Raw genomic sequence first — 26348 nt, 5'->3', positions numbered from 1 at the left:
ATGCAGTCAGCTCTGCTTCTCGGGTCATCTCTGGGGGATGGCAGAGTGTGGGGATTGACCCTCTGTTCCTCAGTTCAAGAGATTTGGGAGCCTCAGTGCCTTGAATTGAACATATCAAATTTCAAAAGGTTGGGAAACTTGCAGCTCCTGCTGTGGCCACCTCTGTGGAAAAGTTCCCTGTAACTTCAAACTAAAGCAGATCCCAACTGCCTATCAAAGATTCTCTGCTGGTGGCCAATGCCTCCTTGATCTTCCTGGTTACCAGGCACTGGTTAGGGCTGTCATAGTCCCTCTGGATCTCTCTCCCTTCCAGACTCAGTGAAGGTGGCAGCTGAACTCTGTGCTGATCCTCCATTCAACAAGGCCAAGTCTTATTCAACTTTAATATGAAGAACATCTACTAGGGTGCTCAGGAACTAAACAATTCACCTTGCTGAAAACAACCCACATGAAGGCTGGGCTGCGGAAATAGCTGAGGTAAGAGTAGGAGAGCACAGTTTGGTGACAGCTCCGACAGTAATTTGCCTGCTCTGATGGGAAGCAATAATGGGGAAGAAGAGACAGTAATCAGTGAATCAATCCACGCACTTGTTTAAAAATATCACCTTTTTGTGGCTTTGGTTACAAGAATGCTTTGTGGGCCACAGAAGAAAGGCATGAGCAGTAGCTTTAAACCATATTCTATTTTTTTTTTTTTTTTATGAAGTCCAATGAATCTCTAAGCAACAGAATTTTTACCAACATACATACTGTGGGGAGAAGGACAGCAGAGGGGCAGTGGATGTTCTAAGCAAACTTGCTGTTAAAGCAAGCAGGAGCTTCTCTAAGTAGCTCTGGATTGCAGATAAGGAGTGCATTTGTTTAAGAACAGGCAGGGTGAGACACTAGAAACCCCAGTTTTGCATCTTAGCACTTATCATCAAAGGGGAATGATCAGCATTTTTAATCTGCCTCATGTCGTTGCAGATTTAGGAAACGAGAGCTACGCGTTTCAGGGATGATTTTTACCAACCCCTGCAGATGCAAAGGTGAGAAGATGTGGTGGTCAGAGAAAGGATGGCCTGTGCTTTGCCATACCTCCTCCTCCACTTGTCTGTTATTGTTGGTATGAGAGGTAGTATTTATTTTAATGAACATAGTGATGAAGTGCAGCCATATCTTAAGGATTCCAAAAGAACTTCCAACAAGTTGGTGTGTCTGAAATCCTCCAGGCACCTGATGGCTTCAGCAGCAAACAAGAACACTTGGTGAACTTAAGCAGATGCCCAATGGAAACATCTTTGACAGTAACACAGAAAATGTAGTGGAAAAGATCTCAGTTGTTGTCTGATTTTGGGTTGTCGTTAAATTTTGTTTATTTTTTCCTACACTCTTCTAAAGTTCATGCCAATTATTCTCAGTTTTTCTCACTGTGTCTTGACACTCACAGTGAATGGCTGTTAAGACTCTGATGGTGAATAGTTGTACCAGATAATATGATCAGAGTGAGGTTTCTATTGGCCTGGCTCTCTGAAGGTAAGAGAAACGTGTAATTATGTTTTTAGAGGGAAGCCAAGCAGGACTTTAATTTTGGTCTCTTGGTTTTCTGCAGCTTTATTACAGGGGGAAAGCAGTACAAGCAAATACCAGCACCTGTGGGAACAGAGTGGAAAATTTGGAGGAGCTCTCAGGAGCTGCATAAATCTCTTGAGAAAGACAGTGGGGTATAGCTTTGCTCTGGATTTTCTGAGATGGCAGAAAAAAAAAAGACAAATATTATGCATAAACAGGAGAGAAAAAAAAAGAAAATGAACTTTTAGAAAATAATATATATGTGTATGTTCACTATTTGTTGTGGTTTAATCTGGCAAATGACTGAGCACCACACAATTGTTTGCTCACTCTCCTCCTTCCCAGTAGGATGGGGGAGAGAACTGGAAAGAAATCAAAGTAGAACTTGTGGGTTGATACAAAACTATTTACTAAGATGGAGAAAAGGAAAAGGATAGTAGGTAGGGCTATATACATATATATGAATGTATATAACAAGGGAGTCACAAGCAATTGCTCTCCACCCTCAATTGATGCCTAACTAGCCCCCTGAGCACTTCAAGAGAACCAGATGAAGAGGCCTTCAAAACTCCGACACGATGTCATATGGCATGGAACATCCCTTTGGCCACTGTAAGTCAGCTGTCCGAATTCTGATCCCCCCAGCTCCTTGGGCCCTTTGCTACAAAAGGTTTTGGCTCTGTACAGCACTGCTTAGCAGTAGCCATAAACACAATATCAGTGTTAAATTTATCAACTAGAACCAAAACAGCATCATATACAACACTCCAGGGAAAACAGTTCTGTCCCAGCTGAAACTGAGACACTATCGTATCTGAATGTGCTGAAGGAACACAATAGTGAAAATAAGCTTGACTAATAAAAATCTGGACTACACTCTTAGCCCAGAGCCTACAAACTGGCCACTACTGAACTGTACTTGGCAGTGTGATGCTGACAGCACCTTTTAAGATATATCCAATGAGCAGATGCACTGGTTGAGAAAATGTTGGACTTGCAGGCTTAGGCTCCATGACCCACACCCATACTTCATATTCTCCTGAGCAAAGGAAAACCAGCCCCAGCTTTCCACTCTTTGTACTGATGTTTTGTGCTTTGTAAGTCTGCCTGCACAGATGAGTGGAAGGAAGCCAAAAATGCAGCTCGAAGATGGTGCAGATGAACAGCCCCTCCTTTGTTAAGCTCTGAAGGGCCTGATGTATGTGTGCACTGAGTTTAAATATGGAGCTCTGCATGTATAACACCAGTCCCTTTGTGCTATTCAGTGGTTCCAGCATTTATCCTCATCCCAAGGTGCCACATTGGAGTCACCTATGTTTGCTGTTGATCCTTTGCTCTGTAGCTGCTTTGTGCTTTGTGCAGGAGGTGACTCTCCATAGCACTTCTCCATGCTGGGACAACCTAGTTCTGCCTTATGGACTTATCTTGAATTGTGTCTGTCAGTTGGTATTTAAAGTGTAACACTACATTAGGAATTGCCTGAAGGATCCTTTCAACCTCTCTTGTCGAAGTTACGGGAACTTGGCACACAAAGACCTTTTAGGGAAGAGGAAAGTAGCAGTCCCTGTCAGAACTGGAGCTGCCCTTGAAATTCAGGTTCCCAAATGAGCCTTTATGCAGCAACAATGATGTTGTTGAGTTCTGTTTCCATTTTGACATTTTTTTCCTAATTAAGTCAATTTGTACTGCTGCTTCTCCAGCAGTAAGTTACAGTCCTCATTTACCCCTACACAAGTTAAGCAACCATTCTTGAAGGCCTCTTGCTCATTGTTCAGTCACTTTGCTCTCATGTAGCCAGTGGGGAAGCTCCTCCTCCTGAGATCAGCGACAGCAGGATCTGTCTTTCGGTGCTCTGAGTAACGGTTTAAGGCCACCAAGTGGCCATTTCTTTCTTGCTTTTTTCTCTTCAAGGCAGGGACAGCACCAGCTTGTCAGAAAGGCAGGCATAGTAATACAGAGATGTAGCAAGGCTTTGCCATCTGTAATACGAAATCACATCACCTCTCTACTTTTTATTCCATTGCATGACTACAAATAAATTCTCCTATCTGCAAGGGAAAAGAGTGAGAGAAGCTTTGAAAAATCCTGCAGTTTTGACGACGTGCTCTTATAGCAAACACTGGCAGTGATTTGCATGCTTTTCAAGGAGGGAGAGCCAGGGAGCCCTGCAGACAGATTTTGGAGGCCTGAATATGCAGAAGTGCTAACAAGTGGGCTGACCTGTGGCTAGGTGGAGGTGCTGCAGGGAAGCAGTCCTTTACCATGGCCAGTTCCTGCTCTGACCAGTGCCAGTGATGCCTTCCTACACAGCAACAGTTAGAACAGCAATTACTGTAAATAAGCTCAATGGGCAGTTGTGTACGCTTTTTTATTTTTTATTTTTTTATTTTTTATATCAGGCACTGTATTTTTTGTCCCAATCCATAGCAAAAAGAAAAAAAAGAAAAAAAGAAAAAAAGAAAAAAAAAAAAAAAAGGAAAAAAAGAAAAAAAGAAAAAAAAAGAAAAAAAGAAAAAAAAGAAAAAAAGAATTATGTAACAAAATGAGTAATGCATAGCGGTGAGGGAATTTCTTGGTGTTTTCTATCATGCAGTGCCTTTGGTCGAAGTGTGCATAGCTAAATTTGCATCACTGGCAATGTGAAGAACTTTATTTTGCTTCAAAAGAAGCACTCACCCATGCTAGTAAGTCACCCTTCAGAGTACCTATCCTTCCTGTTCATGCTCACCAAGGGTAGCCACGCATGCAGAGGTCTCTCTTTTTTCACCATTAGAAGAGATCAGCTTGGTGCTAAAGTCAGTGCAATGGGCCATCCCAACTCCATCAGCTGCCAACAGCCGCTGCAGCTGTTAAACTCATCAGAAGTCACCGTGGGCTGATGTTAACTGTCAGACTGTTCAGAGAGTGTTCAGAATCTGTCTGAAAGAAACGGAAATGAAACGAGGTGGACAGCATGCTTTCAAAGGGGAGATTTTTCACGCCACCAGAAAATCAGATGCACACTGCTGCCACTGAGAATGGCCCTTCCCACTTTCGTACCTTGCTCCTTGGTGCTCCCAGTGCTTTGTGTCAGCCAGTGTGAGGTGAGTTAAAATTAAAGGCAGACCAATGTGAAACTCTCTGTCTACATGTAGGCTTCCCTGGCAGCAGCTCGCATGTGATCTATGATGGTTTTTTGTCTATCTGCATTCCACCAAGCCACAGATGTCATTCTGCTGATGAGATGGTCGTGGATTGCCCCTCCTTATGTAGCAACATCAACAGGATGCTGCAGACTGGAGTGGAGAAAGGCATGAGGAGGAGGCACATGGATATACTGTTACTGTAATTTGGCATATTCACTGTTCATTCTGAGCACTGGGTTATCTTAGTAATTGGGATGAGTTTGCTCTTTGCCAGTGATGGTAATACTCCCAGCATCTTGGACAGAAGGTGTTGTGACCATTGGACTCTCCAGAGGAGCACTTGGCCTTGGCTGGCTGTAAGTACCAATGCCATCTCTGCCCCAGGCTTGGAGAAGAATGATCTCCCTTCTGCCTAGGGCAGCTGCCTGCCTGAACAGTGTGCTCTGTCCTATCTGCTCACAAGCTTGAACCTGCTCAACTGGTTCTGTGCTGCACATGAGGTTTAGTTATATTTTGTGGGGCAGCCAATAAAAGTGTTTCACGTTTCTGAAAACTGCCAGAAAGCATTCACTGATTTATTTACTTGCAAGACTGATGATTGATAGCAGGACAAATTCTGACTTGGAGGTACTTGCTACTTCCCATTCGTACTCTCCATCAAAATCCTTGTTAACAAAGATTTGGTCTTTTTGTATTTTTTTAATTAATTAATTAATTTAAAATCATTCTTCTGCCCACCTAATAGGAATGTTTTGCTTCTTTTTAAAGATAAATGCCACTGCACATTCATTTTGGTCTCACATTCACTCTCCCTTGGAAATAGTCAAACTCCTGCATGGTGCCAGTGTGAATGGAGAGTCAGATCTCCACACAACAACACAAGCTGGTTCTTTGTGATGCTGCTCAAGGAAGAACAATTAACAAGTGGGATTTTTCTTTAAACGAGTTCACTTAATATATATATATTTTCCTTTGGGACTGTGAGTTCCGCTTTATCAAAAAGAAGAAGGTAACTCAAACTGCTAGTCCACCACCACCACTTTCTCTCAAACACCTGCATTTCATCAGCATCTGCTCACTACATCCATGCTGAGAATTTACCCCTCACTAATCAAGGTAGAATGAAACAAAACCATGTTTCACACTGTACAGGGTATGCTATGCCTACAGTCTCTTAAATATCTCCCTCCAAAGTGCTGTATGTGCCATGAGGGACTTCCATATCAGAATGGCCATGGACATGAGCCAATCCTTCCAGTTTCTTTAAAGCAGGGAAATACCAGTGGCAGCTGCATCCATGTTTTAAGTGAAAATTCACAGAGCTCTCTGCATTAAATCCTATTCTCTGTCATTTAAATTCTTGCTTTGCATTGCTTTTCTTGGAGATGCTTCCATACAAAAGGACAGAAAACCCAGATAATTTTATTTTTAATTGAAATTTGCAGTAGGTAGTGGGAATCGAATGGTCAATACTTAAGTAATATAGATCTTGTGGTTTTTTGAATGTTCCATATTTAGCTTTCATCATATTTTATTCCTCTGTTGTACAGATCTCTGCCCTCTCCAAGTAATATTCTGATTTAATTGAACCTCTTGCAGATCATTTTCTTTGAATTGGAACCTCAGACCCAAAATGTACAAAACCAAGTTTATTGTCTGAACCCAGGAAATGATCTGGATTTGAAGTTAGGTATAAGTGAGCCCAAGCTCAATACCTACCCTGTTCTGATATGGAAGCAAGCAAAGATCAGTTAAAGCAAAAAATACCCGAAGACCCAATGGGGCCTCCCATCCCCAGGACATGGGGAACCCACAAGGTGCTGGGAAGTCCACTCTCTGGGGCATCACCCAGCCACAGACCCGTGACAAGCTCAAAGCATGCAAAGAACACATCAACGCACCAGCCAGTGCTCAGTGCTTCCAATTCCCTGATAATTTGCTTCCACCTCTGTTCTCTCCTGCTGGAGGAAAGGTCCCATTCCACCCCCAGACCATGAATCCAGGTGGCAGCCCAAGTCCCACCTTGTCACCAGATGCATTTTGATCCCACTCCTGCAACAGACAGCCCTGCCCTCACCTTGTGTGGCTCACAGTATGAAAATGCACTCCAATAAGGTTTTTTTTCTTCTAAAGGAATCAACTCAGCCTTTAACCTTTCTCTTCATTGCAAGAAAGAGTATTTAGACAGGGTACTGTCTCTGGAGCAGTCCTGTTCCTTCGCTCTTTTGAGCTATCGTGCCCAGCCTGGTTTGACTGTGCCTTTAACCAAGATGTAATGATTTAGTCAGTGTTAGTCATGTTCAGAACGTTTTCAGTTGTCAATTATATTTCTAGGCAACGATCTGAAGAAACTCAGCCAGTTGGGCTGATGGGCTGATACCAGGCGAATGTTCACTTAGATTTTTTGAACAAGGAACAGTGGATATAGAAAAAATTATGGTATTGCTGTGCCTTGGATTTCAACAATACTCTCAAGCCTCACAGGACAAAGTTCAGCCTGAGTTCCCAGGCAGCAGTGGGATGGATTGTTACTCCACATAGATTTTAGAGAGATGGACAAACACCTTGAGAAGTGAAGGCTACTCATGTTTTCCATATTTTTCATTTGAAGCCTACTTGCTTTTTTTTTTTTTCTTTTCCATTAACCAAACAATTAGATGAATAAGTGGTGATTGCTGATGAAAGTGGCTAGACCAACGCAGTTTGCTCTGCTCCAGGGAGATGGGGAGGAAAAACAGTACTCCCTGCCTGTACTTGAAGGGAGCTTACAAGCAGGAGAGGGACTAGCTTTTTACATGGTTTGATACTGACAGTACAAGTGAGAATGAATGGCTTCAAACCAAAAAAAGAGGAATTTTGGGTTAGGAAAAATTTCTTCATTAGGGAGAAATTTTTTACACAGAGGGTGGTGAGGCAGAAGCTGTGGGTGCTCCATCCCTGGAAGTGCTCAGGGGCCTGAATGGGGCCCTGGGCAGCCTGAACTGCTGGTGGCAGCCCTGCCCATAGCAGGAGGTTGGGACTGCGTGGGATTTAAGGTCCCTTCCAACCCAAGCCATTCTATGACAACACTGTATTCAGAAACAGAGTCAACACAGAAAAAGAGAATGGGAAAAAGATGTTGCTCCAGATTATACCACTGCACTATGAATCCAGCCTTGGCACACACTTTGTCCAATTTCTTGCTTCAGTCAGCAAAAGGCCCTCTTGTTATAGCTTTCATTCATAAGGTTAGATGATGTGATTAGCCATGCTGCTTATTCATGTTTTCATTTCCTCAGCTTGGAGGAATCATTTGATTCGTGTATCCAACACAAAGGTGACTGCAGGTTTGTCAGAAATCTTCACCTTGTCTTGCTGTGATTGCTGGTGAGCAGTCAGTGATGGCTTCTTGAGCAGTGGAGAGTGACATTCCAAGAAATACTTTTTAACAAAACAGGCTTTGTTATCCTTTGGTATCCTGCAAAACACAGGCACACTCACATGCACACACACATAGACACACGCAAAATCCAAGCTTCTTGCTCCCTGTGAATTACTGAAATATAGAGCATCTCAAGAGCAAATCCCACACCTCTGTGCTGGAAATGTTCATGCTGTGTGGCTTTAGATGACTACACCAGACTCTGAATGCTGAAGCAGTAAGCAGTTACTATTTTTCATACTTCTCTTTACTCCTTTGGTTTCCTAAAGGCGAATTTCTTTTTTCCTGTGCTGTTTTCTTGCTCTCTCTCAGGGCACTCGCCACTTCCCTCACGCTCCCCCAGGAAGCCATAAGGAGTGGGAAGACCAACAAAAGCTTTGCTGTGGGCTGACAGGGTAAGGCATCAACAGAAGGTTTCTGAGCAGTGTTCTTGTCCTGGTGACCTGTCATGTCAGTAAGTGAGCATGCCAAGCTTCCCTCTGCACAGAAAAGTTGCTCCAGGTATTGTGATGCACAGTGCAAGGATGTTTTAGTAGCAGACACAAGCTGGGGCATGGAGACATAAAGGCAGCCGTATGAAAGGCAGCACAAAATATTTTTGTCTATGAAGCAGAGGGGAAGTACATACAAAGGAAACAAAATGTACACCAAATTCACCAAAAATAATCACAACTGGAACGTGAGACTTTTCTGCTGAAAAGTACAAAGACATGGCTGTGCACTGATGGTCTAAAATGACTGTTCAATTACTAATATGGAAGACACATGATAGAGTAATACTCTTCCAGAAGTCACTGTTGTAAATGGAGGAACTGCAAATATCCTCCAAAAATGAGAGAATAATGCTTGTGACTTGGTTTTAGAAGTAATGGAGTTAGTTTTTCTCCTAGTAGCTGGTATGGTGCTGTGTTTTCAGTTCAGAATGAGAGTAACATTGGTAATACACTGATGTTTCAGTTGCTGAAGAACAGCGCTTATAGTGAGTCACTGATGTTACTTCGTATCTGAACTGTACTCCTGCTTTGGGTGGTGGAGGGCATTGCCCCATGGACCAGAATTGGGGATCTGCGAGGACTTCTGAGTGAAGAAGGCACTCACTGGAAACCAGTGCCAACAATGAGGCGTGATACCCTTCAAAAACTCAGGAAAGGGATCTTGGAGCAAGTAAAGATGTAAATTTAGCAGCTGTGTGCTTCTCCAAGCCACTTTCAGAGGGCTTAAGTAACTTCTGAAAATGCATGCATTTGCTGATGTGGTTTGTTAAGGGCTCCAGCACCAGCGTAACTGGGTCCCTGAACATCCCTCCAGCTCAAACTTCATGTTTGTACCCATTGGGACAGCCCAGTCGCTGGGTGACTGCTTCCAGGCCCAAGGGAGCTTGCACAGCTGGACCTGAGGCCATGCAGAGCCGCAAGGCAGGAAGGAGAGCAGGGTCCGGCTGTCTGCTGTCTCCATCCAGGCCCAGAAGATGTTTCTGGCTGCACAGCCCCCCTGCCCACATGACTGCCCCACATAGCACACTACCACCAGTGCTGCTGCAGTGCAACCAGTGCAGCCCTCTCAGTGAGCAGGAGCAGTGCGAGCCCCAGTCAAGTTCCTCTTCTTCATGAAGGGGATTTCATGGTCTCCAGAGTAGGGAGAACCCCTGAATGGTGGCAATCCTCACAGGGCCCTGCTGCGTGACACTGCCTCCACCACCCTGATGTCTGGATGGGTTGATCACATGCCTCTAATGAAGGGGCCAGCTCGCCTTCTCCAAGGGGAAGCAGCAGGAGCAACCCCTCAGAAGAGTCACCCAAGCTTAAGGAGCATCAGGGTGCAGGAGCTTTAACACATGTGCCTTTGGCACCAGTGCTTCCTGAGGGCCCCTGCTCTAGAGCTGCTCTGAGCTCATCTCTGTTCTGCTCTGGGTGCAATTCCCACGTGAGTCAGCTGGAACTTCAGAGGGTTTTGGTGAAAGCAGAAGCTAGCTTTCTATGCACTAGGCATTGGTGAGTGGCTGTTGAGAAGAAGCAGTCACTTTTCCTGGCATGCCTTTAGTCAGTGTGACCTTCAGAGTGTGAAATCAGGGGCCTGGTGGTGAGTGCAGTGGTTAGACAGCAGCGAGAGCGTTTCACGAAAAGGCTTCAGTTGACACTGAGACAGAAAACTTCCATGCAGACATTGAGGCTTTAGGGTAAAGTTTGTAGGGTTCAATGCTCAAGATGGTGTTGAAATCACTAGAAAAGGCAAACAGGCTGTGGAGTGCTCTGAGTGTTCAGATCAGGAGCAAGACCAGTGAGGGAGTAAGCATTTCAGCATATTCAAAAAGGACATGGGCAGACTCCTGGTGAGCTGCTGCAGCATCTGATGCAGATAACACAGTTGCGTTATTGATCAGAGTTTTCTACTTCGCAGTCTGAAATGGTGGTCCTGAATTTTCTGGCCATCTAAATGGTCGATGGCCAGAAATCCTCAGTAATGAAGTCAGCAAGACTGATGATGTTATCACATCTTACTCTTAGGAAGACTTATTTGCAAAGGCCAAGTGAGCACTTGGGAGTCTGGCTTTAGTGTCTACTCTGAGATTTGGGCAACTGCAGATTGTTTTCTAATACAATTATTTTTGCATAAAGACAGCAGACAACCTCTCGGATACACACACACACATATATATATACACCATCTTCTTTTTTTTTTTTTTACATTTTTCGTTGAAAGGGTTATGATTGGCTTTGTCTTCTCTTACGGATTTCTAAATGCATAACTCACCTACTTCTCTACCATGAATTGCATTAGACATGAGCAACTATTTTTTCAAGATATTTTCCATAAAGATATTATTTTTTTTTTTTTCTGAAGGGTTTGATCTAAAGAAGATCAAATTTGCATGTTTCTCAGTGGCCGAGATATTTCTGGTTTTATAAAACTGCAAAAACGTACAAGAAACCTTTATTTTGTAGGGATATATTTGAGGATGGTTTGGTACTTAATGAAATTACAGCTCGTGGACAGTTGTGCCTCTTAGAATCACACTGTGGATTTTTAGGAAGCCTTTCCGATGTTTTTGAATCATAGAATCATTAGGACTGAAAATGTCCTCTAAAAGAGCATCTAGTCCAACCACCAACCCATCATCAGTATTGCCCACTGAAACATATCCCTGAGTACCTTTCTTTAAACACTTCCTGGGATGGTGATTTCACCACCTCCCTGGGCAGCAGGTCCAGGTTTGGAGAAGAAATTCTTCCTAATAACCAACCTGATAATATCCAGCTTCCTGGTAAAGCCATGGTGTCTTGCTTTATGGTGGCCGTCCCCTCCAATCTCAAAGAGATGTTCCAATGCTTTGAAGGTGCATTAACTCGTGACTGAAAAGATTTGGTGGGTGCTGCCAATTCTTTTTCTAGAGGATGGTGTGCTATAAACCCAATGCCTAAAAATGGCTGCGCCTCTCACTTCCCCCTCAAAACGTGGCAATAATTACATTTAAATTTCAGAAGATGGCGTTGAAGATTTGCAATTAATATCCTGAGCCCCACGCATGCCCCGCTGCCAGCACAGGGCGGGATGGCTGAGCTTTCATCTGATACGTTACAGCAGAAAGGATGTGGATGTGCTGGAAACGTTACAACAGAACAACAAGAAAGTGTCGAGGCACGAAACACGTGTCATAAACCCGAATGAACCGATAGACCTCCACGGAGCACAGAGCCTTGAGCTTTTTGACATCCAGCTCCCTCGGGCTGAGGGCAAGTGGGTCACCCACATCCCGGGACCCAAGAAGGGCTCAAGAAAGGGGTCACGATGGGGTCAAGAAGGGAACCTGTGGGGGAGAAGCCCGTGTACTGGGGGTCCCGCGGCTCCCGCCCCGTCGGGCTCGGCTTCCACCCCGCGCTGTCTGAGCCGGGCACGGCCGCGGGGTGCGGACAGCGGTGAGTGGGGGGTGGGAACCGCCGGTCCCCACGGCGCCGTCTGGGCCGTTTCTGGTGGGTGTCGCTGCCCGGCTGTGTTACAGTAAAGCCCGCCCGGCGAGCGCAGGTAGGAGTTTCCCCGTGCTATTTATGTCTACGTGTGTCTGCACCGATTCAAAAAAAACACGCGCGGACGCGCAGAAGGCGCCGGGCCGCTCTCCCCCGCCCCGCAGCGTGTGTTTACCAGCAATGGGCATATGTCACCGCATCAGATGTTTTCCAGCTCGCGAAGTCCCCGCTCCCCTCCGCCGGCTCCACCTCCGGGCGGGGGCCCGGCTCCTCCCTCCCGGGCCCGGCTCCCTCCATCATATAAAGAAACTTCCCGGGGCCGCCGGCCCAGTCGCGCTGCACCCGACGGAGAGCGGGCGCCCGCCGTGTCCGCTTCGGCGTCCGGCGCAGGTAAGCGGCACCGGGAGCCGCGGAGCTCTGCCCCGACGGGGGTAACCGAGCTTGGTCTGCGCCGACGGGAGGGGCTCTTCTGGGGGCTTTGCTCGAGGTTCCCCCTGGGCACAGGCAGGGGGGCTGCCTGAGGAGGGACGGGGGACCGCTTTTGGTGTGCGGGGCGTGAGGGATGCGGAGATGTGCGGCTCCCGCTGCAGCGCGTTGACGGGGGAGAAGGCTGCATTTTGGGGAGCCGCCAAGCCAAGGTTTTGAGCAGAGGAGCGCTTGGTGCGGTCTGCGGACAGTGTTTCCGCCAGGTGCGAGGCGGAGGTCTGAGTGATGCTCTGTCGGGAGCAGCCGAGTGCGGGGCATCGCACTCTCGGACGTGCCTCTCTTAAGGGAAGACCCTGAAAGCGCCTTTGCCGTTACGGTGAAATGCCACACGAGTCGTAAAACGCTCGTGAAGCCCTCCGGTTTGAGCGGGTCTGCCCTTGCGTATGTGCGCTGCTGTATGCGAATACGGTTTGTGATTTTTAAGTTTTATTTTTGTTGTTTTACTTTTCGATTAAAAAGCTCTGGTGGAACTCAGAGCAGGACAGGAGGTTGCGCCTGAAGTCTTTCACACTGAACATCTCAGCCACCCGTGTGTGTCATGCAAAACAGCATCTCTGGGGCAGGGGGATCTCTCTGTCAAAGCCTGTAGCGCGGTCGGCTGCCTGGAGTAGGGGGCTGCTGGTGCTCTGTGATGTCTTTCCCAGGTACTCTTAGCATCTTCTGACTCCTGGGTTTCTCTCTCCCTCCTGCAGCCCCCACAGAGCTGGTGGTCAGCTACGTGCGGTGCGGTGGGCTCAGCAACGCGCCCCCGACCCCGATCCCCCGACACAAGTGGCATGAACTTGGAGCCGGGTGAGTGCGGGATGAACTCGGTGAGCTGCGGCAACGGGAAGCTCCGCCAGTGGCTGATCGACCAGATAGACAGCGGCAAGTACCCGGGGCTGGTGTGGGAGAATGACGAGAAGAGCATCTTCCGCATCCCCTGGAAGCACGCCGGCAAGCAAGACTACAACCGCGAGGAGGATGCTGCCCTCTTCAAGGTACAGCAGCTGGGCTGCCCACCCTTACCTTGTGCCCACTGCTTTTTTTTTCTTCTTTTCCCTAAACTCATAGAATCATTACAGTTGGAAAAGACCACTAAGGTCATCTAGTCCAACTGTCAACCCATCACCACCATGCCCACAAAACTATGCAATAAGGACTATGCAATTCATGCACATATAAGCACAAATATATATGGTGTTTTGAGCATTGTGAACTTGTACCTTGTAGTTGATTGCTTTTCTTTTTTCTTTTTTCTGTTTTCTTTTTTTTTTTGTTCCTTCCCTTGCTCTTTTGATTACCTGAAATATTTCCAGGCTTGGGCTCTTTTTAAAGGGAAGTTCAGAGAGGGCATTGATAAACCTGATCCCCCTACCTGGAAGACCAGATTGAGGTGTGCTTTGAACAAGAGCAACGACTTTGAAGAGCTGGTGGAGAGAAGCCAGCTGGACATCTCAGATCCCTATAAAGTGTACAGAATAGTGCCAGAAGGAGCTAAAAAAGGTAAAGCGTCTCAAATTCCCCACGTAACAGAGTGTGAATGTCTTATTCTAAGAACACAAGGTCTGAAGCATTCTTTCCTGGAATGGCCATGCAGTCTTTGCAGGGGTAGGAGCCTAAGTGCAGAGGTCAAGTACATCTCATTCTGATTGACAGGCAAAAACATCCTGAAAAAAAAAAAGATCAAACAGTTTGTCAATGTAGGTTTTGAATACAGGGAGGAGCAGAAGTGCTCTGAGCTGTGTAACCACTGGGCTGGGGATGCCCAGCCTGAGACTGCTGGCTTACAGCATCTGCAGGCAGTCCCAAAGCAGGCAGGGCCCCCAAGGCGGGGACACTTTGGGGTGCTAGATTGCACCGGTGTGTGGCAGTGCTCTGGGGCTTTTGGCCTCCCAGGGGGTGTCCTCCCCATGGTGGGTGCTGCAGAGCATATAGTCCTGGGGACAGCTTGTCCTCAGATGTGGTTGACATCATTTATTTCCATCCCTCTGGTGAACATAGGTGCAAAACAGAACAGCATGGAGGAGCAGCCATTGATGAACCATCCCTTCCCAATCCCATCTCCTTACACCTCACTATCATCCCAGGTATGCATTGATCGTGTGTTCGGTGCTTGCACACTGGGCAGTAGTGGCTATGTGCTCTGCAGTATGTCCTTCTTCACTGGCATGGCTCATTCGAGTTCTTTCTCGGAGGAGAAAATAACACTTTATTGTGAAAACAGAAATTGGGAAGCAATTTTCTAATGTCATATGAGGCCACAGGGCAGTTGATTTTCTTCGGTGTTGTTTATCCTTGAGTAATTGCTCTCTTCTGTTTGGTGATAGATATTAGGGTACTGCCATCCTCTTGGAGCCAGAATGTAAGCACCCGATGAAGCATTGCTATTCCGATCAGACATTTACCAGCAATGCTTTGACTGCCTTTTGTTATTCCACCCAGCTTGTTATTTACACCAGTGGTGAGAAGTTCATTTGAAAGTCCCATTGGTGGTGGTGGCGAAGTGCCATTCATGTAGGCTGGGCAGTGCTTAGACCTCCACGAGCTTTGGCAGGGTAAATAATGCCAGGGAGCTGAGAGCTGATGCAACACACAGCATCAGTTCTGACAGCTACCAGGTAAAAGAATATCTCATTACATTGAATAGGTGCCCAACTACATGGTGCCTCATGAGCGCAACTGGAGAGAATTTGCCCCGGAACAACCACATCCCGAAATGCCCTACCAGTGTGCCAGCGTCCCCTTCGCAGCCCGCGGTCATCACTGGCAAGGGCCTGGCTGTGAGAATGGTAAGAGGGTCTATCCCATCTGGGGCTGGTGGCTGAGTCCGGTTGAAGGAGAGGGCTTGTGACAGCCCACAAAAACTGTAGGGTTCACCTTAGCTATTCATGACTTTCACTGGTAGACTGCACTCACCGCAGACTACACAGACCTTAGAGCTCTTCTCACAAAGCAACTGTCAGAAGTCCCAAGCTGTCTTGAAAACCCTGAGCAATAAGAAGGGAAGCAACCTCCCAGCCCCAAATGGGAATGTGTGTTCCTTAGCTTTGCTTTCTGGTTTTGGGACTTTTGACGCACATGAGTGAGATTTTTCACTCCAGCCTTGTGGGTTAGAATGTTGCTATTCTCCCAAGAGGGCAGCTGAAGTTATTACTTTTTCTATGAGACTTGTCATTGATTATCTCTTGGGGCTGGCACGGCACAAATGGAATATAGAGACATTCCCTACCCTGAATATCTTACAGTTTGAGTCCAGTATAATCATAGCTTTACAAGCATGCATAGAATCACAGAATGGCTTAGTTTGGAAGGGACCTTAAAGATCATCCCATTCCAGCCCCTCTGAAATGGGCAAAATTGGCAACACTAAAATCTAAAAAACATAAGAGGATAAAACATAAGAGAAAGAGAACTGTGAGTCATAGGGACTTGCAGAACAACTCACCTCAAGTAGATGGGCATTTGCTTCATGGGGAGAAGGAGGTGGTGCACTGGGATGGGAAGCAAGGAGAGACTTGAGAGAGCGGATACTGAGTGTTCAGAGGACACTTCCCTGGGTGTTTTGTGCAGAGAAATAGAGTTGTTATTTTCTGGGTCTGCTGAAGAGTAAATGCTCAGTGCAGTGCAACTTCTGCTGCTACTGTGTTGGAATTATTAAAGAGAATCATTCGCTTTTAGCTGAGTTACTTGCTAATAAAAGTAGACCTGTTGGCTGCATGAACAATGGCCTGGAGTACATCCCATGAAGTGATTGGGCACACACTGGGACACTTAGCTGATGTTGGTGGCAGTTGTTTGTGGCTTGTCCTGGGTTGGTGCTGAGCTCTAGGACTTGTCAGGAGGTGTTGTGTTTTGCATATGCCCCACTCCAGCTCTTGGTCATGATGGGTCCTGCTGCTGGGAAGGGCATTTGCTTCATCACTGCCATTAAGAAACAGAGGAAAATAACAATTGCTTACGTGACAATTCATGTACTGATAGGCATCTCTTGGACTAACAATAGTCCTGGTAATACAATTCCAATAATCTCCTGCTGCACAATTTTCTTTACCTACTTCTAAACCAGTGCTGATTCCAGCTTTATTATTATACCTGTCTTAAGTAAAATTCCTTAGGCTGAATGGATTGGTTTTTGAGGCAACTTTTAAGAGCACAGTAGTCTAGTTAAAAATGTAAGTTATTTCTATAATTGAATGACAGATTCTTGTAAGAGGGAGTATTTCATACAGACCTAGATAAAAACACAGTCCAGTTAAAATATTGAGTGTTCATAGCATATTTGAAAAGTGGGAAACAAAACCTTTTTATGAAGTAGGGGGGAGAGAAAGAGAGAGAGTTCCCAGTCTGTCCCAGAAAAACTCAATTTCTTTGACCTCTGCCCAAGCTTTTTCCTTAGGTAGCTATCACTGACTTTTCTTTGTGAAACAGGTTGTCAGGTGACAGGAACCTTTTATGCTTGTGCCCCTCCTGAGTCCCAGACTCCTGGCATCCCGATTGAGCCAAGCATAAGGTCTGGTGAAGCCCTCGCCCTGTCAGGTAAGGTCTGCAGCTCCTCGGGGTTTCTGGGGATCTCTACGAGAGACTTCTGACTTGCCCTGATTGTGTTTCTGCTTTCTGATGAAAAGAAAAAAATGAAAAAAAGTAGTAATCTTTTTTTAGTGAATGAATCTGTTGCATGAGTTTAAGCCTTGATTTGCCAGGATATTGAGATACTTGTAGTCTGAACTCCAGGAGACCTAGGGACGGTGGTTTGACTAAGTGGAATGCTTCTCTGTTTTTAGTGCTGGGTAGGGCTGATGAGCCACCAAGGGTGTCTGGAGATGCTGAGGGTCAGTGATGTTCAGGATAGCGATGTTCAGCTCAGTTTGCATTTTAGAGAAGCCCCGTGCTATCTAGGTACCTCGCTGCCACGAGAAGTTTGAATAACTCTGAGAAAGGGTGCAGATATGTGCTCATCGCAGAAATAGTGGATAAACCTTCAGCAGGATGCTCAGCAGGTTACTTGATTGTTCTGAATCAGGATCTGTATGTCTATTTGTGCTTATGTGTGTATTCATATGTATGTATACACATATATTCAGTGCTATGTGAGTGCCAAGCTGACCAAATTGTCATTTGAAAGGAAGATTTGGGAATTCAGGTACAGCTGCGCAGCAGCAGCCGCTTCTGTTCAGGCAGCCAAGTGCAGGTTTGCAGGTCCCCTGTGCAGAGCCCCCCATTATGCAAAATCTGGGGAGAAACACAGCTACTTCCTGATTATATCTGAGGGAGTCTACTGAGCCACTGTTTAATTATGACATGAGCTTGGAGAATGTGACAAACAACAACTGTTCTCTGTGCTGGCTTTCCCTGCTAAACAGTGAAGTTTGCTGGGCATTAGTTCCTAACAAATTCTCACACGAGTAGCCCTCTTAAGAAAATTAGAGACCATGAATGTTACTGTATCCCATATTCTTTTTATGATTTTTGCTAATGTCGGCCTGTCTTTTGGGTGGTGGTGACTGCCCGTGGCATAGAGGCTCAGGAATCTCATGCATGTATTTCCCTTGGCCTCAACACAAATTTGAAGCATAAAATATTTGTGTGAATATGCTGTAGTCATCCTTTTTGCATTTCTTCTTGTAGATTGTCGGCTCCACATCTGCTTATATTACCGTGAGATACTGGTAAAGGAGGTGACAACTTCTAGTCCTGAAGGCTGTAGGATATCCCAGGGCCAGAGTTATGAGGTCAGCAGCCTGGAACAAGTCATCTTCCCTTATCCAGAGGATAACGGCCAGAGGAAGAACATAGAGAAGCTGCTGAGCCACTTGGAGCGAGGAGTAATACTGTGGATGGCACCTGATGGCCTCTATGCTAAGAGACTTTGTCAAAGCAGAATCTACTGGGATGGGCCTCTGGCTCTCTGCAGTGACCGACCCAACAAGCTGGAGCGGGATCAGACATGCAAGCTCTTTGATACTCAGCAGTTTTTAGCAGGTAATTCTCTCTGTGGCTTTGGTATAATTTCTAAAAAGGTAACCTGGTCACGCTCCAGATCCGCTTTGTGAGAGTGTTTTTGTTTTTTTAATGGTAGCAGTTGCCTCTCACTGCTTCTTCCAAGGAAATGCAGCTGGGGAGCAGTTGCTTTTTGTTCCATTTTGTCTGGTTCTGCTCTCTGCACAGTCAGTGTCCCTCCACAAATGAGTGGGAGTGACAGCTCTCTCATGGGGAGTGACCAAGCATCTCTTTATGAAGCATAGGGAGGAACCTAATAAAATAATCTTCCCAAATGTTGGGTGCCAGAGGAAGGTGCATTCTGGCCTAAGATCTGCTTTGGTAAGTCCAGGGCAGTACTGAGTTCTGCAGTCATCCTGCTCTCAACCTGACCCAGGGCAAGCCTGGAATCTGTCTCAGAGCATTCCAATATCGACGTGGATTCTGGCAGAAGGGTTTCTTTTCTATCTGGGTCCAGCACCAATTGATGGGGCCAGTGGCATGTGTTTGGACTGGATTTTTTTCTTATGCCCCCTGTGTCGCAGCACTTCTGAACATGAAAAGCTGCCCACCCAGAGAAACTGCTTGGGAGCCAGGCCTTCCCTGGACTTCAGAGGACTGCTTGGGCAGCAGGAGTGCATGCAGCCCCTTGTTTTGAGTTGTATGACATGGCAGTATGTGAACTGCCTGGCTGCCCATCAGGACACGGCATCAGTGCCAACAGGAGTATCTTAGAGGAATAATGCCTTGCAATTTTTTTTAAATCCTCAAAACATAAACCAGAAGTTCTAGTGCCATTTATGTTCCGAGGTTGATGCATCATCCTATCAAAATAGCCAAGCAAGAAATACATCTAATGAAAGAAATATCATGGATATGAAAATTGACAGTTAGAAAGGGGAATTTGAGGTTAGGGCACTGGCTTGAGCTTCACTCACATGCTAATTTAAAGACTCAATTCTGCCTGTGATGATGGTTTTGGAAATCCCTTTCCCTTTTCTCAGAAGGTTTTTTTACTTTGGGTTTGTCCAAACGGTTGACAGTACCTCTCTTTTTAGAAGCTTAACCCCAAAGAGAAGCTTAAACAATAGTTACTTTTCCCCCCTCCTAGATTATGCATTAAAGCCTGTGCAAGCCCAAGGATGTGGTTGTAGCCATAGCCTGTGGTGTGTGCAAAATTATCTTTTGCATGTGTTGATGCTTAGCTGGGTTTGTTAGTGACTTGTCATGGACGTGCCGCATCTGCAAGTCTATTGAAAATGTCAAGGACCCAGACTGCAGTCAAGCTTGGGCTTTCCCTTATTAGGAAAGTCAGCCTTCCTTGGGAAGAGACATGGGAGACCTCTGCCAGGAGAGGAAGTACCAGACAGCAGAGAAAGGGGCAGAAGCAGAACTGCTGTGGACTGCAACCATTAGGATCCTGTAGAGGAGCTGGGTCCTACAACACAAACTGCTGCCTGCCTTGAGAGTCCTACAGTAGCAGTAACTCAGAAAACGAGCAGATGGTCTCTGGGGAGCACTGTGTAATAAGTGCAGTAAACCAGGGTGGGCAAAAATAGGAGGATCAAAAAAGGGAATTGGGAGCATGGAGGTGTCAGCTGCAGGAGGACTGGCTTGGCAGGAGGATGGGAAGGTGGAGGTAGAGAAAAAGGAGGAGTGAGGGAGTATCACAGTGCAGGGAGGCATGTGGGCATGGAAAGACAGTGCATGGAGGGCTTAGGAGAAGGGCAAGGCTGACTTCCATCATTCTGCTGGTAGGAAACAAAGGACTTTATTCTCCAGGTCTGTGCCAAAGGCTGCTGCATATAACTTCCCCAGATAATCAGAGTTTATAGAATTGCTGAGGTGGAGTAAAATGAGAAAAAGAGAAAGTTGGGAGAAGTTCTCCATTAGCAGCATCATGTTGGTTGGGCCATGGGTGCACTGTCCTACCCTCTCCCGAGGAAAGCAGGATCGCGTGGATCTTTGTTCTCTCTTTGCATAATGCCAGAAGGCTCACAGCACTTTCAGGGCTTTTGCTTACTCCTGTAGCTGATCCTCCCAGTAAGACCAGTATGTTCATCTGGGGATCTATTGTCTGATGGTTGGACTAGATGATCTTGTAGGTCCTTTCCAACCTTATGAACTTGTGTCAGCTGCTGCATTCATACTTCAGTCTGAAAAGCTAGCAGTTAGAGTAGAAGCAGAAGGTGTGTATTGTAAGAAAAGGTGCATTTGTCATGCCAAGTTCCAAGACTCTCCTTTCCCTGCATAGCAGGGAGCACTTCATCATAAGACATTGGTTTGTAACTTTAATTGTCTTGGCAACTTTTCTATGGAAAAAATAAAGAAAGATATAAATTAAAATGAACACTTTAGCAATCAATTATGTAGTGATATGAAGACTTAAAAGAGAATTCTGTATTAGGTGCTGTTTTCTATACTGTGGAAGGTAGCACAGTCTCTGAAACACAAATTGATTGTGGTCTCTCTTGTAAAAGCCTCCCCACCTATCTTTTACTGGGGACCCTTTGACTGCTGGTGTAATTATAAAACTTGACCTTTCCTTAGTGCAAGGTGTGGATTAGTGAAGAGAGTATAGGCACACAGAAGATAGTCTTTCCTGTCAGTTTTGGTGCAGGGCTTAAATAAGGTCCTTCATCTTCCCGTACCTTCCTTTTCCCCACTAGAAACAGTGGTGGCAGAAGCTCAATGAGAGTGTTAGCTGAGTCTGACTTTGTGCTTTGCAGTACTTTGACTCTACAAAGTCACTGTTTTCAGTTTTTTGGATGTGCTGGGTCAGGGCTACTGCTGGCATCTGTTCCATGAGGTTCTGCTGACAAGGCCAAATAAAATTAATTTTCGGAAGTCATCCTGGTTGGTGCATATGAAATGATTTGAGGCAAGGCAAACAGGGGAATGGCAGTGTTATCACCAGCTTCCTCAGTCTGCAGAAAAGTCTCCAAACTCAGTTTCTTCTCCTTACCTCTTGTCTTTCTCCTGACTTCTTTCGTTCTCTCCTTGGAGTTACTTTTCCTTCTCTCACTGTGCTCCAGTGTCCTCCATTTGGAGTTCAGCCATCCACAAAGATTTTCTTAGCAACCCTTTCTCTCTTCCCAGAGCTTCAAGCCTTTGCTCATCATGGACGACCACTCCCAAGGTACCAGGTTGCTCTGTGCTTCGGGGAGGAATTTCCAGACCCACAGAGGCAGCGAAAACTAATTACAGCCCATGTAAGTCGGACTTTTCCTTTTGCTAAATGAAACATATTCCTTGGAGGTTATGAAGCTGCCAGTCAGACTTGTACTTCACATAGGATGTGAGGGAAGTGACAATTTCATGATAATACAGCACCATTGAGTCTGAGGTTGAGTTCCCAGATCTGCCAGGAACTCAGTGGTGGCCCTCAGTAGATCAGAACACTCAGTTACCCCCTCTGTAAAGCATTTGTCATCAGGGATCTCTTTTACAAAGCCCATCAGTATCCAAAAGGTACCCTAGGAGAGCTGTGCAGTGTTGTCAATGCTGGCTTCATGGCACAGTGCCATGGGCTGCCAAGCCAGTGCCGGGCAAGGTGCTTTCACCTAAAGGTGCTCCAGAGGCCCAGCCTACATCTCAGCGACCTCAGCCTTTGGAGTGATGCAGGGACTGCCTGTGCAGCTCCAGTGTGAAGGTAGCTGGCAAGCTCATGAGCTGGCTGACCACAGTTCACGCACACTCAAAGCTAGTGTTTCAGGATGCTATCTGAGAGAGGGTGCTGACGGAGACTGAGACCAGGTACTTTCTAAATTGACTGTATTGGCCCATGAAACCACAAGAGAGGTGATAATCCACACGCTAACATTAGGGTATAACTTACTGCTTCAGTGGGTAGAAAGCTGGTGTCTGTTTTAATTTTTCAAAAGCCCCAGGGTAACACAGGACCCAAGTCAAACTTTGCTTGGATCTTACTGGTTGCTCCTCAAGCTGCTCAATTTCTCAGGTTGTCCCAGCTCATGGAGCTGCTCTATGGCAGGGTTCCCTGCTGGCTGGGTCCCTTTCTGCATGTAGGACCTGCTGCAAGTGTATGTTTCCACCCAAATGGTGCCCCTGTCTTAATGTACAGGGGCTGCAGAGAAGAACCCAGCCGCAGTGAGTAAGGAGAGGCTCAGGTTTTTGTGCTTAGCATGCAGTCAGTGCCCAAAAGCCTGGTGAGGAAAGGTGGTTTCTAAGCAGATAGAAGTGAAGGCAGTGTTAAGTCATACACATCCCTCTTGGTGGTGGGCAGCAGCTGAAGAGATTCCTCAGCAGAGCTTAAAGGAAAAGGAGTAAGAGTATCCTTTGCAGTTAGATTGAGGTCTAACGTAAAAGATAGTTATTTTGTGGTATACCTAAGCATATCTGAACATTTCAATTTTAAGACCTCAAAGTTCTTGAGAATGAAGATAAGACTTGTAAAGCTCTGGGTATGCATTTAAACACACGGAGTGATCACAGACATGTCATATGTCACATCGTTCACACACGTGGGTGCAATTGCAAGTACATCATCTGTGTCACTGATAATGCGCTCCTCTAAGCAAAGGCCAAGCAAATAAAGTGTGTGTGCAATTAGCAAAGCGTTTGTCAGCAGAACAGGCAAGTGCTATCTTAGAAGGGAGATCAGTGAGAACACAAATTATTTTCCTATTCTGGTAAGCAGAACTGTTTTGTCCTGTCCTGTTTTTTGTTTTTGTTTTAATTTGAAAACACTGTAAATAACACAGAGAATATGAAATTTTGTCATACATCTGATTAACATTTTGTCTGTTCCTAAGGTTGAACCCATGTTTGCCAGGCAGCTCTATTACTTTGCTCAACAAAACAGTGGACATCTTCTGAGAGGCTATGATTTACCAGAACTCGTGACTAGTCCAGAGGATTATCACAGATCTATACGCCACTCCTCTATTCAAGAATAAGATCCTCAGAATAAGTGTTTCTAAAGGCACTTATAAAGATTATGCAGAGTGGAGGAGCTGATCTGGATAGCAATTTGGAGATCCAAATCACAGCTGGATGTGTTCGGGGGATCAAGGGTTCAGTGATAGGAAAGTGAACTGGGTCTTCAACGTTTGGATGCTACATCTCACATAAGTTCCGCTGTTGCTGGGAACAACTCAAAACTGACAAAATGATTGCTGTTTACGTTTGCTTAATGTTCTCCTTGTGTTGTGAGGACTGATTCTCACTGAAGACTTAAATCCAGAGTTTACACTGTTACATTTGCAGGGCTATTTATTTTGGATTACCGATCTCAGGGAAGGTACCTAAATTTGCGGTGTTCCCAGTTTGAAGCTGTAGCTACTGCAGATAGGTAGCTGATGTAGATGGGTTACTGAGAATAGTTATACATGTAAGTGGTTTTAAATTTAGACTGATAAGTGTGATACCTATATTCTTATGTAGAATTTTTAAAAAACAATGAAAATCTTCAGAGACATATTTTTTTTAATACCTGACTGACATTTTCCCTTACCATGCCACTTTGCTGCCACTGTTAGTATTGGATTAGGCCCCTTGATAGCAGTTTCTAAGCCAAACAATTTGTTGTACTGTGTTATGACCATTTAACTCACATTGCCTGTGTATTAAATTGAATCGACCCCTATAATTCTAGAGTCCCAAAGAGTGTATTTAAAAATAAATCACATTTTTTCTTACCATTGCAAGCTACTATGCATTATAAATATATATATGCATTAGAATTGAGTTGGCAGACATTGAAAACAGCACGGAAGTGGTCCTGCTAGCCTTGGTTAATGTGTTACACAGGAGGCAAGCTGAAGTGATTACCACTTCTGGCTTGTACTGAGCTGAGCTCTGCTCTTGATGTGCTCTTACAACTTCCTTCCATTGGTACTGAAATGAATATGAAGGGAGAGATTGAGGAGAGCAGAACCTGGCCTCCCAAACTAAGACAGTCAATGAAATACTTGTTTTATTTTTTGTTTTCAAAATATTCACAGAAGTATGACTTCATGTACTTTGCAGCCTTGCGTGCTAGGGAGCCATTACAGAGGTGAAGAGAAAGAGTCTATTGAGTCTGTGTGGTAGTAAAACTTCCTTGCTGTTATGCTGGAGATCAGACTGTGATCTCGCTGCTGCAGCTCCAGAGTATGAGCTCCCTGTGGTTAATGTCCGTACTTCACTTGGCTTTCTAAATGAAGAAGAAATAAATGGTACATAGTCTGGCAGCAGACTTGTTCTCTAGGGACTTCTAACTTATACATCTTAAAGATGCATTCTCTCTTGGGATATGTTATCCCCTTCCTGCTCCACAGTGCCAGGAAGAACTAGTGGATCATTTTTACTTTGCTACCTGAAGTGTTTTTCCTGGCTTAAAGATTTTCATAGGGGAGACCTCTTCCATAGACATTAAAAGCACTGCTCTAGATGACCTTCAGAACTTCTGCATATGCTTTTGGTCTGTGCATACATTTTACTGGAACGGACTTTTTGAGTTCAAACTGAACTGGTATGACACAATATAACATCTGATGTTTTTCACTTTTTTCTAGTGGTCGTTGCTTCATGTGCTCATGCTTCAGCTCATGTCTTAGAATAAAGTCCTTATTCCCTACCAATTTGATTTGTACGTGTTGCTTTCAGTAGTGGGGCAAATCTAACGGGCTCAGTTCTGTACTGCTAACCTGGATATGCTCGGTTAAGTCTATGGGGAACTGCATTTTCAGACAGAAGTGCAGGGAAAGGTCAAAAGGTAAGGATTTTTATTCTTACGAAAAAATGTGAGGGGTATTAGCTCTTGTCCCCTGGTTCAGCCCAGCATCCTGACCTGTGCTCAACTCAATAGAGCTCAGCCACAGGGGTGAATTTCACACGGCACCTGTCATCCATCCACTAGAAATCACAGTCTCAAAGAAATTTGTTCTGTGTCCTAGCATAGAGAAAAATGTGGAACGTTATCTGTGAGGTGTCAGAAGGCAGGGAGCATCTTTATGTGGTGTCTACTGTTGCATATTGAGATACGTTATCATTCTTGGCTTTGGAATGAGCTTTTAATTATTTTTCTTGAAGAAGTATGATTCAAAAGCAGCTGTGAAGAGGAAGAGAGAAGAATGCCATCTAACTCCTGGCCAAGCTCAACTTGCTTAGCTTTCATGCAGCCGGATCCACGTGGAGGGGTTACTGTAAGCAAGCAGAGAGGCAAAAGGATGGGAGGGGGAGAGTGGAAGAAAAATCGAACTGTTGATTTATACCACAGATTATTTTGCATGTGGGAACTTTAAGGTTGTGTTTGACTTTTGGAACAATCTTTTACTGTTCAGAATAACAAATGGATGCGTAAAGTGGAAAGAAAAAAAAAAAGCAAACAAGACAAACCCTGAAAACATTTTCTCCTTTTAGTATCTTTCTACAGTCACTACGTGAAAACATTTGAAGTACTTCCTACTTCTGTTAACTTCTGTTTATAGTTTCTGAGGTCTACTTCCTTCCTGTTATGATTTCAGTGGTGTTACAAATGACATGCTTTACTCCCGTCAATGCTGAAGGCATAGGTGGTGTTTTTAATGATTTCAGCGTGCGATTTATCTCAGTATTGGTTTCTCTTATTTTAATACTGCTCAAACTGTTACTTGAAAGAGTTTCGTGCCAGAGTTCTGCAACTGAAGTACTTATCTTCAAAATTCGGTTCTGCTAAGTGGTTTTGCCTGCTACTGTAAACTCTATGAGCCTTAACAGGATTGTAGGTTAACCAGAAAGAGGAGATATATTTTAAGCTGAAATAGAGTGCGACAGGGTTTGTGGAAAAAACACAGGATTCACGTGAAAACCCCTGTGGCCTTTCAGGCGGGCATATGTGTGCTGTTTACATCAGCGTTTGTC

The 26348-nt window shown here is 45.2% G+C and overlaps 1 protein-coding gene across 1 annotated transcript; it reads left to right on the top strand.

Annotated features, from left to right (window-relative positions):
- The first annotated feature begins 12239 nt into the window (after positions 1-12239).
- On the top strand, positions 12240-23561 carry IRF4 (interferon regulatory factor 4). The gene is made up of 9 exons (XM_065753323.1): positions 12240-12449; positions 13238-13525; positions 13844-14030; positions 14529-14614; positions 15175-15316; positions 16956-17063; positions 18153-18506; positions 21603-21715; positions 23279-23561. The coding sequence occupies exons 1-9, from the start codon at positions 12240-12242 to the stop codon at positions 23420-23422; spliced, it is 1632 nt and encodes a 543-aa protein (XP_065609395.1). The 3' UTR covers positions 23423-23561.
- Positions 23562-26348: the final 2787 nt, after the last annotated feature.

This window comes from Cyrtonyx montezumae, unplaced genomic scaffold (assembly GCF_038088225.1).
Source record: "Cyrtonyx montezumae isolate F1298 unplaced genomic scaffold, pur_monq_1.0 scaffold_8, whole genome shotgun sequence".
NCBI classification, from domain to species: domain Eukaryota; kingdom Metazoa; phylum Chordata; class Aves; order Galliformes; family Odontophoridae; genus Cyrtonyx; species Cyrtonyx montezumae.
Note: the sequence above shows the minus strand (reverse complement) of the source record. Positions and strands in the feature narration are given on the sequence as shown.

Bases quoted from the DNA above. Each gene is read 5' to 3' on its own strand.
- IRF4 (XM_065753323.1), top strand. From the start codon at position 12,240: ATGGGCATATGTCACCGCATCAGATGTTTTCCAGCTCGCGAAGTCCCC. The intron at 17,064-18,152 runs GTAAGGTCTGCA...TTCTTCTTGTAG, and splicing joins TGAAGCCCTCGCCCTGTCAG to ATTGTCGGCTCCACATCTGC. The intron at 21,716-23,278 runs GTAAGTCGGACT...TCTGTTCCTAAG, and splicing joins GAAAACTAATTACAGCCCAT to GTTGAACCCATGTTTGCCAG.